The sequence below is a fragment of the Culex quinquefasciatus genome, chromosome 3 (genome assembly GCF_015732765.1).
Source record: "Culex quinquefasciatus strain JHB chromosome 3, VPISU_Cqui_1.0_pri_paternal, whole genome shotgun sequence".
NCBI lineage: Eukaryota > Metazoa > Arthropoda > Insecta > Diptera > Culicidae > Culex > Culex quinquefasciatus.
Window position 1 is genome coordinate 25,014,465 of NC_051863.1, and position 17,349 is coordinate 25,031,813.

General features: G+C 37.7%; 3 protein-coding genes across 3 annotated transcripts in view; 1 reads left to right on the plus strand and 2 right to left on the minus strand.

Annotated features, from left to right (window-relative positions):
* The window catches only part of LOC6041930 (F-BAR domain only protein 2), an 84,235-nt gene extending 82,396 nt beyond the window's left edge, over positions 1-1,839 (minus strand). The window contains exon 1 of the mRNA XM_038265716.1: positions 1,628-1,839. The gene's annotated coding sequence lies outside the window, so the exon portion shown is untranslated. The remainder of the gene's footprint in view (positions 1-1,627) is intronic.
* A 4,059-nt stretch (positions 1,840-5,898) lies between these two features.
* LOC6041935 (adrenodoxin-like protein 2, mitochondrial) lies at positions 5,899-11,848 on the minus strand. Its single transcript, XM_001851073.2, has 2 exons — positions 11,423-11,848; positions 5,899-6,597 (listed from the first exon to the last, which is right to left on the minus strand). Exons 1-2 carry the CDS (start codon positions 11,599-11,601, stop codon positions 6,261-6,263), a joined length of 516 nt encoding a protein of 171 aa, XP_001851125.1. The 5' UTR covers positions 11,602-11,848; the 3' UTR covers positions 5,899-6,260.
* A 108-nt stretch (positions 11,849-11,956) lies between these two features.
* LOC6041936 (protein arginine N-methyltransferase 1) lies at positions 11,957-15,501 on the plus strand. The gene is made up of 2 exons (XM_001851074.2): positions 11,957-12,104; positions 13,199-15,501. Exons 1-2 carry the CDS (start codon positions 12,092-12,094, stop codon positions 14,815-14,817), a joined length of 1,632 nt encoding a protein of 543 aa, XP_001851126.1. The 5' UTR covers positions 11,957-12,091; the 3' UTR covers positions 14,818-15,501.
* The last annotated feature ends 1,848 nt before the right edge of the window (positions 15,502-17,349 follow it).

Consider the following 17,349-nt stretch of genomic DNA (forward strand, 5'->3'; position numbering starts at 1 on the left):
TTTTTTACCTGTAGAAGTCTAGCCAAAGATTGACCAATTCTAGTTTTTTAAATCCTAAAATTTGATGCTTGGACATTGCACAAGATTTGGGATTGGCAAAACTCAAGTGTGTTGGAAAGAGTTGTTGTACTTGCTAAGAGCTATCTTTTGGAGTTATTGACATGCAGGGTGACGACCTTCCAGGATGTCAACCAAAATCTAACATTATTGGAAGACGTTTTAAGGCTTTGGTATCTTGGGCAAAGTTGGAGAGGAGAAAATTTCAAGAATGTTTGTCTAACATGCCAAATTTGTATCTCTTAATCTACACGAGATAATATACGCCATTCTTGCAAAAAAAAATGATGATAACTCGAAAGGTCTGCATTTTGGCGGCTTAATTCTAACGAGTGGTTTATGATATAAAATCACACATTTTTGCCGAAGACAGCTAATGGTTTTGAGTTTTAATTGAGGAGTTTGAATTTTGTTATTTCCAAAAAGAGCTTGCGTAGTTTATATAAAACATAAAACAACATGAATACTAATAAAAAGTTCAAATACGCTAGTTTTGTTAGCTTATTGCAGAAGGACTTTTGTTTTTCAAAATATCGTCAGCATGTCAAAATATTATAATAAAAGTATTGGTTAACTTTTTTAAGAAAACTTCATAAACTGTATGTAGTTTTGATCAAAATTTCTAGAAATTTTTTCTTCACTTTTATCCCACGTGAAGTCACACGCAAAAAAAAATCGATACCCAAGAACTTTTCGGCGAATCGCTCCAACGCGTGTGACCTGCTTCCAGAGTGTGCTGGCCGCTGGCTGCTTCCCTTCGCAGAACATTCGCCCTCCACCTCGGCGCGAGCTATGAGGCTTTCATTTCGCTTGACCAAACACTAAGCACTTGACAAAACGAGCCCTGGGCCGAGTAAACAAACACTGCCTCGAGCCGATTCTTTTGTCACTCATCCCGGTGGGGCCGCACCGAACCGTGACACCTCCGCCCCTTTCCACCTGCTGCTTCTTCCTCTTTCTTCGCCGCCGTCCGGAATATTTTCAATTGATTTATCCAAGTTGACTCTTCGATTTCGATACTGCTTTTTCCCCGTTATGGCTCTCGTTGGTTTTCTTCTTTTCTTCGCTTTTCGCTGCAATTAATGCCAGCCAAGCCGAACCCGAACAAAACCGGACGGGCAAGTGTAATTCACCTTCTCCTCTCTCCTCCTGCTCCTCCTCTTGCAACTGTGTGCTGGCAAGGAACTTGTTCCATCCGAAAATGAATGAAGGGAAAAAAAAGCACCAAAATAGCACAACAGGGAGCGCCCCCGTCCAATGCCCAAACACACACACATAGCCCAATTCCAAAATACGCGATAAATTATTCCGAGGTCTCCCCACTTCTTCTCTAGCAGGTTACACAACCCTCCGCGGGAACGGTCATTTGTTGACACGTCGTGGACACTCCAGCGAGAGAGCAAAAAAAAACAACAAAACTTTCATGGCACACTATTCTCCGCAGAACGGACTGAAAAAAAAACTAGTTTTTCTTTTTGACTCACTTTCCCTCACCACCACCACCCCCACCCGGCAATCAGTAACATCCGGAGGAGACGGAACAACCCGACCATCCCCGCCCGATTCCAACCTGATAAAACTCCCGTCAGCGAAAAAAGGCACACACGGAAATCGATTTCGCGTCGGAACCGCAAAAGTACCGTTCGATAGAAAAGAGTTCCACCAACTTGGCTCCTGCCTTTTTTTTTCACCACTACTACTTTTCTTCTGATGGCCACTTCATCAACCCGCGACCGCGACGACGACGACGGCGGATTCGCGTCCGAACGAAAGAACCGTCAAGAACACAATGAAAAGGAATTTGTGCGACGGACGGCGACGAGGCCCGCCTGATGACAGGTTGGGCGGGATTCAAAGTGAGCGGTGCGGCGGCGAGGTGGCAGTGTTGTCAGGTTGATGGACTATCATGTTGCGTACTCAATTTTGGGTACGTCAGTATTTAGTCGGATATATTTGGTATGATATATGTCAAAATAAACTAACCTCCGAGCTGCCGTTCTACGCATAAATGTCCCGTGATCAAAAAGTGCAACCACAGAGTAACCAAAAATCAAGAGGCTGTGGTGCAACTCTGGAGTTTTTTTGGAAAGTTCCAATAAACCAAATTTTCAGTACTTGCATTTTGGGCTAGATTTTGGGTGTTTTTAATACCCCTACTCCAGAACTATGAGAAACGCGATTGAAATTTTTCGACCAATTTTTATGTTTCTACGCATAATTGTCCCGTTAGTCCCTATTCACCCCATAAGACCCTAATCATCCCAGTTAGCATGCACTCTTAATTGTAATCCTCTTGCTGCCTCTTGCTGAAACAAAAAATCTAGTGCGGCACAAGAGTTTCAGTTCCAAGACGGCGGCAAAACTCGTTAAATCACCAATACAAACAAAAACTATGTGGAAATCAAACATTTACGGTAAATGTTTTACCCCGCTTTTATTGTGTTTATATCTTTTTAGTTAATAAGCCTAATAATTTTATTTTTGTTTTACAAATATTAACAAAATCACAAATTTAAGAATTGAAAATATTCATAAGTACACGTAGATTTTTTTTTTGTAGACAGCTTATATCCACTTCAGAAGGAACCGGTCAAGAAAAAAATCAAATGGGCAGCAGCGGCGGCGAGAGCAAGCCAGAGAGGGTCAAGAAATGCCCCAAGAAATCGCTCCCTCTCCTTTGTTCTGCTGTTCGTAAAGCTGTTTCTTGACCTCTTTCCTTCCGAACTCCGTACTAGCCTAGAATCAGCCTGTACGAAGCTTGTTTCAACAAAAACATGGTTGAATGTAATCAACACAAATTTTGCGTTGAAACAAACCATGATTTTCTCAATTCCACAAATCTTTTATTGTTTTGAAAAAGTTGCTTTGACGTTTAGCGTTGATTCAACAAAAATGATGATTTTCGAATCAACAAAATGTTGTAGTAAAATAAAATTATAAAAAATAAACACTTTAATTCGAAAATACATATATTTAAAGATTGAAAAACACAACAGTTCAACAATTTGAAAATTAAAATTTAAAGTACAACTCTTTTATAACTAAAAAAAATTAGAGTGCAAAATTCAACAACATAAAACATGAAAAATAATGCAATCCAAGAGCTTTTTTTTTAAAAAAAAGTTCCAATAAACAAAATTAAAAATTCTCGACTTTTTAGTTTTTGCTTTTTGGGTGTTTTTAAATACCCCTGACTCAAGGCGGTTGAAAAACACTCAAAAAGCAAAAACTGGAAATTTGGTTTATTGGACCTTTTCAAGAAATACTTCAGAATTGTTGCTTTTGAGTGTTTTTGAAATCACCACAAGGCGATCAAAAAGCAAGAAAAAAAAAATACAAAAAAATCTGGAGTGATCGCCTTAAGGTGATTTCAAAAACACCCAAAAAGTAACAATTCTAGAGATTTTTTTTTTTTTTTTTTGAAAAGGTCCAATAAACAAAATTTTTACTTTTTGCTTTTTTTCAGATCATCTGAAAATTTTTAATTCTGCATATTGATTTCAAGTTATTTTTGGAATTTTTTATGGTTTCAAATTTTCTAAAGATTATCTGAATCAGCTGAAAATAATAATCCGTGTCTTGGCCTTGCACCAAAAAGTCTATGAACAAATAATTTTGTATGAAAGAATAAAATAAACTTATTGTTAAATTAGTGACTATTTATAATTTAGTATATAAAATAATTCAAGATTTTTTTTTTGAATTTTTTGCTTAAATATTAAAAATTTAGGATTTAAGAATTTATAATTTTTATGTTTTAAATTTTTAAATATTTGAATTTTGTTTTGAATACACGCAGAAAAATAAGGAATATTTCAATCAACAAAACGTTTTGTTGATTTGAAAATCATGATTTATGTTGAATCAAAGCTAAATGTCAAAGCAGCTTTTTCAAAACAACAAAATACTTTTGTGGAATTGAGAAAATCAAGGTTTTTTTCAACGCAATTTTGTTGTGATTATATTCAACAAAAATTTTGTTGATTCAAGCCTCGTACAGGCTGATTCTACAAAACATTTTTCTGCGTGTATAAATAGTTTTGATTTTTTTTTTGCCAGATTACTCACTTTCTATTGAGCTACATATCACTCAATCGAGTCCTAAAATTAAGCTTACATTTATGATATTATTGTTCACTACGATAAATCTTTTTGTTTTTTTTTTTTTTTTTTTTGAGCACAAAGACTCAGACGATTGCAAAGATTTTAAAATGGATTTTTAAATTATTTTAAGAAAAAACTAACTTCGCGCCTTGACAGAAAAGGTCCTACTTGACAGCTCGTTCCAAGGAGACTATCGAGAAATTAAAAAGAGAGATGTGAGCCGGTAACATGGAGTGAAACTTTTCCAGCTGTCATGGAAAACTTCACAGAAGCTTCACAGAAAGTTTAACTCCATGTTGCACTTTTAATTTCTCGATAGTTGATCGATCGAAAATATGTATGGGCCGCTAGCATCTCTGCCATAGAGCTTTATGACGTTTCGCGTACACACCGCGCACCATTTGATTTTGCTGGCCGGACAAAATTTAACCTCAATCTTTTTCGTGTACGTACATGCAATACATGCGCACGTAGATAACTCTATTCTTAATTGGGTACTAAAGCCCCATGTAAATTTTTATGTACAACGGTAAAAAACACGATTTAAAACCATTTCTGATCACTTTTTTTCATTTTAATGCAAAATTTTTTTTTACAAGACGACATTTTTTCGGTGGATTAACTATGGTCCTCTTGGAACGAGCTGTCAAGTAGGAGCTTTTCTGTCAAGAAGGACTGCGAGGTTAATTTTTCTAAATTGATTTAAAAATCAATTTTAAACTCTTTGTGGTCGTACAAAGGGTCATTTTACTCAGAAAAATAAGCTTTATCGCTGTAAACAATAATATCAGCAATCTGAGCTTCATTTTAGGACCCAATTGGGTCATTGGATGCAGCGCGAGGGCTATGAACACTTAATACCCGGGACAGAGATATGTTGTATCAGTATAAATCAAGTATGATAAAAGGGCCAAGCATTCAATATTACGCCCTTTTGAAATGTTAGTCTTGATTTATAAAAATGAAAATATTGTTTTCGAAAAAATCGAAATATTCTACAATGTTTCATATATTAACATTGAAAATTGGACCATTAGATGCTGAGATATCAATATTAGAAAATGGTTTGGGAGAGACTTAGAAAAAATCGGAATTTTCTCAGCTTTTGACTAATGTGGGCACTAATTTGAAAAAATGAATAACTGCGAATATTTTCAAACAAAAATACTTATAAATGGCTGTTATTTGAAAATGGTGCACTTTACAAAAATTTCACTCAAGTACTTTTTGATTGCAAATTCAATTTTACATTGAAATGTGAAGTAGAAATTTTTTGAAAAAAAAAATCAGTATTGATTCAAAAATTCATAACTTGGTCAAAGATTTTTTGTCCATTCTGGAAATTTATGAAAAGTTGGCATTTGATGTCTCCTGAAACATATAAAAAAGGTGTTTTTTTTTTTTGCAAATCAAGTTTTAGTTACAAAAAGTGAAATAGAAAATCATCAATTTTTTTACCGTGCATCATTTAATAATTAATAAGTCTTTTAGATATTTTAAATTTTATTTCTGAAAAAATACAAATTTGTTACGTTTTTCAGATTTTTCGGTAAAGGTTAAAATGTTAAAAAATCACATTGACTCGTACGTAATAATGAATTAACGTACTATTTGAATGATTACGTAAATAGCAACCATATAATAAAGCTTTTTCTGTGAACACAAGAATAGCAAAGAAATATTTTTTTCTTAGTAACGTGCAAAGGATGTCATCATATTCAACAAATCAACAGCGACTTAAATTGTATAATCTTTATTCAGTATAAAAACATATTTGTTCAACAAACAATTGAAAATACCGAGTTTCAAGTTGAACTTTGACGAATACCACCCATAATTATTCTACCATAAAGTTACTGTTTGTCTTCACGGCAAAAGATAACACGAAACTTTAGTTTTTGCTCTAATTTGTGTTCGTTTCGAAAATAGCAGCCATTGTATGGTACGTACAACTGAAAAATTATATTTATAAAAAAAGGTAGAAGAAGAAGCTACCAGATATCTTGGACAACATTGAGGATAACCGAGCGTGTTTTTTAAACTAAACTGTGTAACGATATGTGCAACGGAAATCACGCCTCAAACACGCGCGCACCGCGTTAGCTTCGCGCGTCGTTGATCGTCGCCGGCACTCGCACCTCCAGCCCGTTCAGCTCCTTCGTCAGCACGATCTGGCAGCCCAGCCGCGAAGTGTCCGTCAGCTCGTACGCCAGGTCCAGCATGTCCAGCTCCTCGTCGCCGGGCTTTTCCGGCAGCGCTTCAAAGTCCGCCTTCGAGAAGATCAGGTGGCACGTCGAGCAGGTCAGCGTTCCCTCGCACGCCCCGAACCCGTCCAGATCGAGCTGGTTGTTGACGACCACGTCGAGCAGCGAGTCGCCCAGCTTGCCCTTCGTCTTTATCCGTTCACCGTTGGCGCGTACGAACGTCACTTCGATTCTGCGGGGGGAGGGGGAGAGAAAAGAGGCGGGGAGGGGTTAGAAAATTGCAATCTCACTGTGCGGTGCGATTAGATACGGCAGGGACTTGAGATACATAAAAGGCTATCTCTGTCAGGGGAAGTAAGGCACTTTAAGATGCTGATAACAAGATAACAAGTTGGAAGAGTTCGATTTCCTTTATAGACCTTTTTTTCTGAATAATGTGTCCATTGAACCTAAGCAATATAAGATTTTTGCTGAATTTAAAACTTTTTTAATTACTGGAAACAGAAAAAAATAATGCGAATTTAAACAATATGAATTTTGATTCCAATATTCAAAATTGGGTCTAAGAATTAGGCTTAAATTGCTGATATTATATTATTGTTCACAACGATAAAGCTTCTTTTTATCAGCACAGTGACGCTTTGTACGACCACAAAGGCTTGGAATTTGGTTTTCAAAACATTTTTTAATTAACTTGCTTGACAGAAAGTATTTATCTTGCATGACAGCTTATCTCAAGGGGACCATGGTTGATCCAACAATCCATATTCAAACGCTGTCTTGTCCGTCTTAGTTTTTTTTTTTTGCATTGAAATCAATGAAAAGTTGTTAAACATGGTGTGGCAAACTCGCGGACGTTCGGATGAAGCTCGAAAACGTGGTTTTTAGTTTTAAAGTATATTTGCTTCTTTACTGTGTGAAGGTTGGCTCGACAATGAGCTGCTCGTGGTTTTGGCGGAAGCTCGCCGGATGACAGCAAACGCAAAGTGCGAATGCAGAGCTGTCAAACTGTCACGCCCCACGGGAAAGTGAGACGCAAAACAAAACAAATCATTTTCAGTGGGGTTTCTTTACAGGGCTAGATTGCTACAATGGTTTGTAGCTTTTTTTTACCACTCCTGAGCAATTTTAGACAACGATCACTTTTTCGTTTTTTTTTATTGGGATGATACTTCGTGTGTACCTTTCTTTATGACCAATTTTGGCAGCTGTTCACACAAAAAGGCTATTGAAATATACAAAACTCTGTATCCTGAGAACCGATTTTCTGATCGATTTAGTGTCTTCGGCAAAGCTGCAGGCATCGCTTAGGACTTCTCAGAAAAAAATAGTTACACCCTTAAAAACATTTGAAAATCGGACGCAAATTTGCTATCACTTTAACATTCCATTTCGATGAGAACCTAGTTTTTCTTGTGAAACTTTTTTTTCGGAAAATGTATCTCTGATATTTTCGAAAAAAATACTACTGTAAAGGATTAAAGAATTGATTTTTAAATCAGTTTTGAAAAATTAACTTCGCGGCCCTTCTTCACAGAAAAGGTTCTACTTGACAGCTCGTTCCAACCATCGAAAAAATGTTGTCTTGTCAATTTTTTTTATTAAAATGAAAAAAGTGATCAGAAATGGTGTTTTATCGTGTTTTTTATTACTGTTATACATAAAAATTTACATAGGGCTTTAGGACTCTATTGTAAGCAAACAGTCTGTTCTTCTTACGACAGAGCATTTTATACATTAGGAACTAGCAGGACAAACTTATTTACACTACGGTTTTGACCCATTATTATTTGTTGGCTTGAATTTTTATGTAGGAATTCTTCTAGAAAAAGGGGCACGTTTTTAGATTGTAACTATTTTTTTTAGAATCCTTAATACCTACAACATAGATTTTTTAAATATTATTATTGAAAAGCCTTTACCCAGCTAAATTGTATGAAACATATAAGGATGATAATGATGCTAAATCCGCTGAAACAGTTCAATAGGACGAATCTGCATTTTTAAACAAGCAGGTCCATCTCATTTGCTCAAGTGACAGTTAAGAAAATATAAAAATTGAACTTCAAAAAAATCGACTCTGGAAGAATTTCTCATACTGTAAAAATTATTAAAAATTATTTAAAAAAAATCAATCTTTTATTAATGAAGTATTTTGTTTAGGCTGGTACAAATATTTTTAAAAGTTTTTGTCACCCGGCCCGAAAAATCAGGGGGCAAAAAAAAATTTTTTACAATAAACTTCAAAATTTCAATGAAAATTCAAGTGCAACCAGCTGAAATCAAATTAAAATACATTCTCCTGCGTTTAAAATCATTTTTAGTATGTTTGGGTTTATTAAAAAACCTTAAGATTTTTTGAAAATTTTCGATGCAAAATCTTTTTTTTCGATAAAATTTTTGTTTTTGTCAGATCTTAGATTTTTTGAAAAGTAATGATTGCAAAACAACTGAACTAGTGTAAAATGCATTTTAGAACACTTTTTTCATTGAAATGTAAAGACTATGGCTTGTTATTTAAATTTTTATATTTTTTATTTTTGCCCCCTTGACCTCGACCAGGGCCGAGGGACAAAAACTTTTTTAAATATTTGCATTGGCCTTATCTCAGAAATGAAAATGTCCAAAAAATTTCTCCGTGGTTTATGGATGGCCCTCGAGTAATGGACATTAATTTTCTTGCTATTTTTTTCTATTGCTATTTTTTTGCAAAAAAGTTTTTGGAATTTTATACAAATTCTAAATATTTTTAGCCCAAACATGCTAAAAATGATTAACAATGCAGGAAATGGGGGAAGGGGGAACACAAACTTTCAAAAATATTGGCAACGGCCTAAGTGTGATTTAAAAATATTTGAAAATCTATCCACTGAGAGGGGATTTTATTATGGATTTGAATTAGAAAAATATTTAACTCTTTAAAAAGCCATTGGTATTACCGAACTGTTTAACTTTCTTTTTGATCAAATGTGAACATAGTTTGACCAAAAACACCACTACTTTAAGAATAAGAATAACAAAAATATGCATTGTGCAAACTGTTTGTCTGTTGTCGAACAACTTCTACACTGTGAAAAGCATTTTTTTTGTGCTTTTCAATTGAAAATCTTGGAAATTGGGCTTGAGATTTTTTTTTGCCTGCATTAAAAATGCCAAAAAAAAATCATGTAACGTCAAATCAGTCCTATTTTCATTTTTTCAAACCAATGATTTTCATTTTAAAGTTTTATGTTTTCAATTATGTTTTTAGTTTTGTTTTTTTTTGTGTTTTTTGTTTTGAGTCGTGTTTTGAGTTTTCAGTTTTCAGAATTTGAGGGATGCCATATAAATGTGCTAAAAAATATTTGAAAAACTATTTACTGAAAGTGTTTTTATTATTCATTTGATATCTGTCTAGTTTTTGGATTGATAGCAGAATGGTTAAGTTTGCTGAATTTTATTTTACATTTTGAGTTGAATTTTGTTTTTTTTTTAATTCTTAGTGCATACTTTTATTTTGCAAATTCTTCTATGTGACTTGGGCATGGAACACTGAAGTTATAAGAAGTTTGCAAGACGCAAATCCAATTTTAATTGGACAAAACATTTTTTTCAAAACACTTTAAAATTTTATGGAAATAGAAGTCCAATCAACTGAAAACAAACTGAAATGCATTTTCCTGCGTTTAAAATCATATTTAGCATGTCTGGGATAGATCAAAATTATTTTGATTATATGTTAAATTGACTTTGGCCAGAGCCGAGGGACATAAACCAAAAAAAAATATTTACAGAAATTTTTTAAAAAACTCTCACTAAGTTTATGAAAGAAAATTTGATTTTTTTAAATAATTTAAAAAATGAGCATTTCTTGTTGGAACTCATGTTTTTGATGAGTAAAATTCCAATAAATTTTGTAAATATATTTCATAATATCCCCAAAACAAACGAAGCATCAAAATTACCAAAAAACTTTTTTTTTTTAATTTCTGGAATCAACACCAACTTTTGAAAAATCATTAAAAAATATAAATAAATTCAAAAATAAAACCGGGCTAAAGCTTTTTGGTATTTTTTTCTCGAACATGTGACTTAGGTATGTTTTTGATTTTTTTCAAGAAATACTATTTATTCATGAACCTATGTTTTTTTTTTCGAATGTCTCATGGTTTTGATTTTTTCTTGCAACACTAGTTAGTTCCATAAATTGAATTAGATTTGAAAAAAAAGAAGGAATGAGGAAAGAAGAAGAACTCTTAGCAAAATTCTATTGCTAAATCCAACAAAAACCTTTGAAGTAAATTTAAAAAATCTTCGACAATAGTAATTCCGTACTATTTATTCAACAACTTTTTTATTGCTTCTTAGTATTTTTTTTTTTTTGCGGCATTAGTAATTCTTATGAATTGAAATTGAGTAGAAATGCAACATTTTCTGTACATTTTTCATGCCTATCCCAATTTCTACTGAGTGATTCAAATCTGAAAAAAAGCGACAAATTGATTTGATTATTCAAATCCCACTTCCGCTTTCAGCAAACTAACTAATCAAATTCACACCTCAAGAGTCTATCTTTTTGTAGAGCCTCTTCTTCAAACAACCTTTGCCCACCAACACCCAACAACACGTCGTCTACCACACTAGTCAGTGTTGCCTTTCCACCTTGATCTCCACTTTACGGATGTCTACAATGTCACGTTGCCTCTCTCGCGAATCATTTCTCAAGAAAAAGCTAACATTTCAATTGTCTCTTTTTAACTTTTAGCCGCGCACGCAGCTTTTAGTCAATACTAAAAACAAGCATTGTTTGTCCTATGTTGCGTCTCTTTAAATCTGTTACAACTTTCCCTTTCGCATGATCCCTCAACCTTTTTTTGCGCAACCTGCCACGCGCGCGCTCGCGGGCTTTGTTATAACAGGTCATGGCACATATATTTTCTATCAAACTCCACCTGACGCTCTTCAGGCAAACATGCAACATGAGTTCGTCCCCACCCGCCCAGTCGGTGGGTGTTGCAATCGGTCATTACGTCCTCCTCCAGAAGGGGGGCCGCCTTTGCGGTATTGCGTCAACTTACTCTTCGTTCTGCAGCATTGGCTGGGACGTGGACAAATTCCGGGAGAAGCTCTGGATGAGGCGGGACTGCTGCTGCTGGATGATCTTGGAGGTAGCATCTTCAGGCAGCAAACTGGTTTTGGCCGAAACCAGACTCCGCACGAGCCGTGGAGTGGTTCGTGATGTAATCAGCTTAAACATTGCTGGGCCTTTCCTTGGCGGATTAGGATTATTTGGATTAGCTAGAGGTAGAGGCACTTCTCGAAGCACTAACACGCGCGGCGATAGAACAGAATGAGACGACGTAGAATTTAAGAACACAACTTAAAACATCTTTTCGACTTCAGCGACTTGCGTTGATTAGTTTAAATTTTCGATTTCAAAGCTGAGGTTTGGTTGCTTCTGCCACCACGCGAACGAAACTCACGAATGACGAAAGTCAAAGTCAGAAAGTGACAGTTCTAGCTGTCAGTTTTATTAAGCCCGCCAGCAAAACAAGTTTGTTTACTTTGTGCGGTAAAACTCGGTAAAACGCGCGCCAAACAAAAGAGAAACGTCAAAACACATGTGCGCCGCACCGATCGCGCGGGCGCATGTTTTCACGAGTCCGTGCTTATTTACATCGAGGTTGAAGAAAGAAAGGAAAAAAGGTGGTCCACAACAATCCGATTCCCGATAATCATTTGCCAGAATGTCCGACGACGGTGAGTTCCTTGCTAGCACTAATTGGGAAGTGTGGTATTTGCAGATTTACATCACTGGAACGAAGTTGACGACCTGGTTAGGAGAAAAAACGGGAACCCGGGGGTAAAACCAGCAACCTAACCCAAAGAAGACCCCGGCGATCATATATCGGCTTCCAGCTGGAAAGCCTACATTTGGTCACGAACGACAACGACCAACGTTGCATCAACTTCGCACCCTCTCGTGGAATGGTTGTCAAAAGCACTATTTTCCCCGCAAGAACATCCACAAATCCAGATGGACCCCGTCCCGATCGACGGCCGATTCTTCTCGGACGTCACAAACGTGCGCACCTAATGCGGTGCGAATATTGACTCGGACCACTACCTAGTTGAAGTTGGCATGCGCTCAAAGATGTAGACGGTGTACGATCAACGCTGAAGCCACACTGAGCTGCACGATCCGAGTCAGTCGAAACGATTGGTACGACAAGCAGTGCCTACGAATTACCGCCGTGAAGAAGGCAGCTTACGGCAGGAAGCTGCACAAAGCAACGAGAGGGAACGTGGAACGATACAGGCAGGCTCGGAAGCGCTAGGTTGCGGTTTCCAAGCTAAGAAGCGCCAGCATATGTCACACTGAGCAGCACGATCCGAGTCAGTCGAAACGATTGGTACAATGGCGAGCGTCAACGAATTACCTCCGTGAAGAAAGAAGCTTATGGCAGGAAGCTGCACAAAGCGGGAATGTGAAACGATACAGGCACGCACGGGATCGGAAGGTCGCGTTGAAGATCGTCGTCGTCAGTCTTATGAGTTCAGCAAGAAAGACCGAGATTGCGTGGAAATAGAGCTACTATTCCGAGCCATCTCGTGTAGGGACAACGAGGGAATCCTAATTGTGAATGAAAGCAAGGTGTTGGATAGGTGGAAACAGTACTTCAATAAACACTTCGGAGTCCACCCTGGAGTGCCAGAAGCTGATGAACAGTTCCCAGTGTCTGATCTGAAGACTAAGTGGTTAGAGGGCGGTCGGGAGCATGGCTATCAAAATACTTTTCAGTTCGAGTTTTGAAATTTAGTAGTGAATTTTAAGGTAGTTTTCCGTTTTGCAGAATGTCCGCCGCTGTGCGAGATGGAAACGGGCGGCGACTCCAACGGGGAGGAGGAGGAAGCGGACGAGTGGGAGGTGGCCGAGGAGCAGAACGACCCGGTGCGGTGTCTGTTTTGCGAGCAGATCTCGCCCACCATGACGGTGGCGATCAGGCATGCGAAGGAGCAGCACGAGTTTGATCTGGGGGAGGTGCGGAGGCGGTTCCACCTGGACGAGTATTCGTACATCAAGATGATCAACTACATCCGGCGGGAGAAGCCGGAGCCGGCGGTGTTTCGGAGTGGAACGAGCGCGTTCTGGACGGATGACAAGTATCTGAAGCCGGTGGAGAACGAAACGTGGCTGATGTTTGATTTGGACGAGTTGGATGAGATTTTGCTGAACGGGAACGGGGCGGGAAGTGGTGGGGCTCGGGAGAATGGGAACGACGTCGGGGACACGATGACGCTGACCACGGACCAGTACCGGAAGTTGCAGGGAATCATCAACGAGCTGACGGCGCAACTGCGCGAGAAGGAGAACTTGCTACAGCACGCTGCCAGTGATATTGAAAAGATGAAGGAGAGCTTCCGGAACCTGCTGGAGCAGCAGGAGCAGAAGAAGTCGAAAGCTCCAGAGGAAAAGATTGCACAAATCCGAGAGGAGTTGAAGCACTGCGTCAGCACGGTTGCGGTCGAGGACGATCAGGGCTATTTCAACACGTATTCTCACTTTGGAATCCATCACGACATGCTGAGCGATTACGTACGGACGGCTAGCTATCGGGACGCGATCCTGGAGAACGGTGCAATATTCCGGGACAAAACGGTGCTGGACTTGGGATGTGGAACGGCCATTCTGTCCATGTTTGCGGCCCGGGCTGGCGCCAAGGATGTGATTTCCGTTGATCAATCGGACATAATCTACCAAGCGATGGACATTGTGCGACGCAACAAGATTGACAACATCAAGTTCGTCAAGGGACGACTCGAGGACAGTGAACTTCCGGTGGAGAAGGTTGACATCATCGTTTCCGAGTGGATGGGTTACTTCCTGCTGTTCGAGGGCATGATGGACAGCGTGATTTACGCCCGCAAGCAATATCTCAAAGAGGGCGGCTTCATCCTTCCGAACCGGTGCAACATCAGCTTGGCCGGGTACGGAGACCTCGATCGGCACAAAGAGTTCATCGGCTTCTGGAAGGACGTGTATGGGTTCGATATGTCCTGCATGAAGAAGGAAGTCCTGCGCGAAGCCACCGTCGAAGTATGCAAGCCAGAACACGTAATCACAAACGCCAACATCATCGCAAACTTTGACCTCATGGAGGTCGACGTGGACTGTCCCAATTTTAGCTACGACTTTGAGCTCACCGTCAAGCGCGACTGCACCCTTACGGCCCTGGTCGGCTACTTCGACACCTTCTTCGAACTGCCAGAGCACGTGGAGTTCTCCACCTCGCCGTACACCAAACCAACGCACTGGAAGCAAACCCTGTTCTACGTCGAGGAACCCATCCCGGTGCGCGAGGGCCAACAGATCAAGGGCAAGTTCGTGTGCCGACGTGACCCTAAAGACGCCCGCTCCCTCTTCATCACGATCGAGTACCTCGGCAAGGTGCTCAAGTACACCCTAAACTAGCAGATTGGCATCCTGATCCTGCTCAACTAAACAAGGTAATCGACCAATACAGTGAAAACAAGAAAAAAAACAGCTTTAAGCGACACAGAGAAAAAAATCAAGAGCTTTCACAAGATTTCACATTTTTACGATTGAAACGATTGAGCGCGCGAAAGATAAAACCGAACACGGTGGTTGTGAAACGACAAAATAAGAGAAACACACTGGAACTGCCTTGCAGAAACAAAAACAAACGATTCTTCCCAACTTCTCACAAGAAAGTAACTCTATACTACCAACGTTATGCTACCTACCAACTAGTTTGTTAGAACTTCTCGCCACCTTAACAAAAAAGCATATAAACCGACCAACACGAAAACAAACTCGTAGAGTACACACAAGCTTTAATTTTGAAACCTAGCGCGACAATCAGTTTGTAACACACATCCCACACTCTCACGCAGCAGACCATCATTACACCCAATCAAAAATGGAAGGAAAAAGCTTTACGTTTACTTGAAATCAATAGTAGGAAAAACAACTTATTGCCAGCGTAGTGTAGCGCCAGTTTTTTGATAATTACACAAAGCGTAGAATTTCCAGAAACCAACGGGAAGAAAAGCAGGTTGAACGAATTACTTAATATATATTTAATATAAACTACAATATTAAAAAATACAATACTAAAGATTACAACAAAAAAAACGTTGCGGAAACAGAAATAGTGGCTAGCGTGTAGAAACAGTTTACATTTCACAGTATGCATTTGATATTTGAAAATCTAAAGTTTACAAAATAAAATAAAACTAAATTAGAAACAGCAAAATACAGAATTCGCCATGCGAAGACACGTTTAACGATTGAACAAACATATCGAACCTTTTTCAAACTTAAAACGTTAGAGCAGTATTAAAAAGTTGTTGCACTTTTTGCTCCCATATTGTTGTAAAATGCTTACAATCTTGCTAACAAAATGTTAAAAACATGTTAAACACTGTTCCCTAGCTTAAAAGGTCGGTTCCAGGAGCAAATTGTATTCTAATTGGGTATTAAAGCCCTATGCCAATTTTTATGTACAACGGTAAAAACACGATTAAAAACCATTTCTGATCACTATTTTTCATTTTAATGCAATTTTTTTTTTGACAAGACAACATTTTTTCGATGGATCAACTATGGTCCCCTTGGAACGAGCTGTCAAGTAGAAACTTTTCTGTCAAGAAGGACCGCGAGGTTAATTTTTCAAAATTGATTTAAAAATCAATTTTTAACTCTTTGTGGTCGTACAAAGGGCCATTGTACTCAGAAAAATAAGCTTTATCGCTGTAAACAATAATATCAGCAATCTAAGCTTTATTTTAGGACCCAATTTACATCATTATAAAAAAAATTCAGATGTGAAAATTATGGCACGGCAGTGTTGTCAGATCTGAAAATTGTTGAACTATCTATTGATGCACAAAGAAAGACAGATTCCAATGTCATGATTGTTCAATCTCACAGCAATCGTTCTGGAATCCACTTAAGTGCTTGTAACCCAAAACAGGGTTGACAGATTTTTAATTTGTAATTTGCAAGATCACATAAATTTGATCCGATGTTTAATCCACCAAATTTGTTTGCGATCCACACAATTTTTGAGCAACGGTCCAAAGATGGAGGATTTTTTAAATGGCCTTTCTATAAAATATAGCAAAAATAAATAAAGAAAATCTCATTTGCAAACAAAACAGTCAAGTGTGATATTTTCATAAATTTTATTAATTTTTGACGTTAAGTACCGTTATTTTTTCGCTGATTTTAATCTTTTCGACTAATTTTTCTTTTTTTGTCAAGCCCAAAACATACGTTGCCAGATCGATTTAGCAAGATCAGACCAGTCTCCCTATTTAGGGTCTCTAGGAGAAGGATCAGGCTGCTTTGCTGGAGGCCACCAAGTAAACACCGACACCGACTACAAGACTACTTGAACAAGTTTTAAAAACAAATTCTTCTGTGCTTTTTTGTTTCAATTTTTAAATAAATTTTACTCAATTCACCTTGAGGATCATTCTTTAAATTTTGGGATCTTTCCGAGGATCTTTCACTAAAATTATGCGCATCAAACCGACGACGTCAAACTGTTGTTGGTATTTTTTTTTGAGTATATCTGAAACTAAAGGAATATATCCTTCTTTCAATGTATTTTTTTTATCATCTGCACAAGACAGCTCGATTTTTAAATAAGGCCTGTACAAACTTTATTTGATGTTTTTGTCTCCCCAAAATTGGCCCGAAAATCGAGGGGAAAAAATATTTTTTTCGAAAACTTCGAAATTTCGAAATGAAAACATAAGTAGAATCAGCTGAAATAAATTTAAATTCAATTCCCTGCGTTTATCAAACCAGTATGGCAAAAGTTAGATTAGTTGTTCATTTAATTTAGATTAACTGAGACAACAAAATATAATAATAATAATAACAATTATAAAAAATACAAATATTGAAATAAAAAGCCACATTTTTAACATTTGCATAAAAAAGTTGTTTTAAAATGCATTTTACACAAGTTCA

Excerpts from the sequence above, each read along its gene's own strand:
- LOC6041935 (XM_001851073.2), bottom strand. The coding sequence starts at position 11,601 with ATGTTTAAGCTGATTACATCACGAACCACTCCACGGCTCGTGCGGAGT. Across the intron at positions 6,598-11,422 it reads CCAATGCTGCAGAACGAAGA|AATCGAAGTGACGTTCGTAC; the intron begins GTAAGTTGACGC and ends CTCCCCCCGCAG.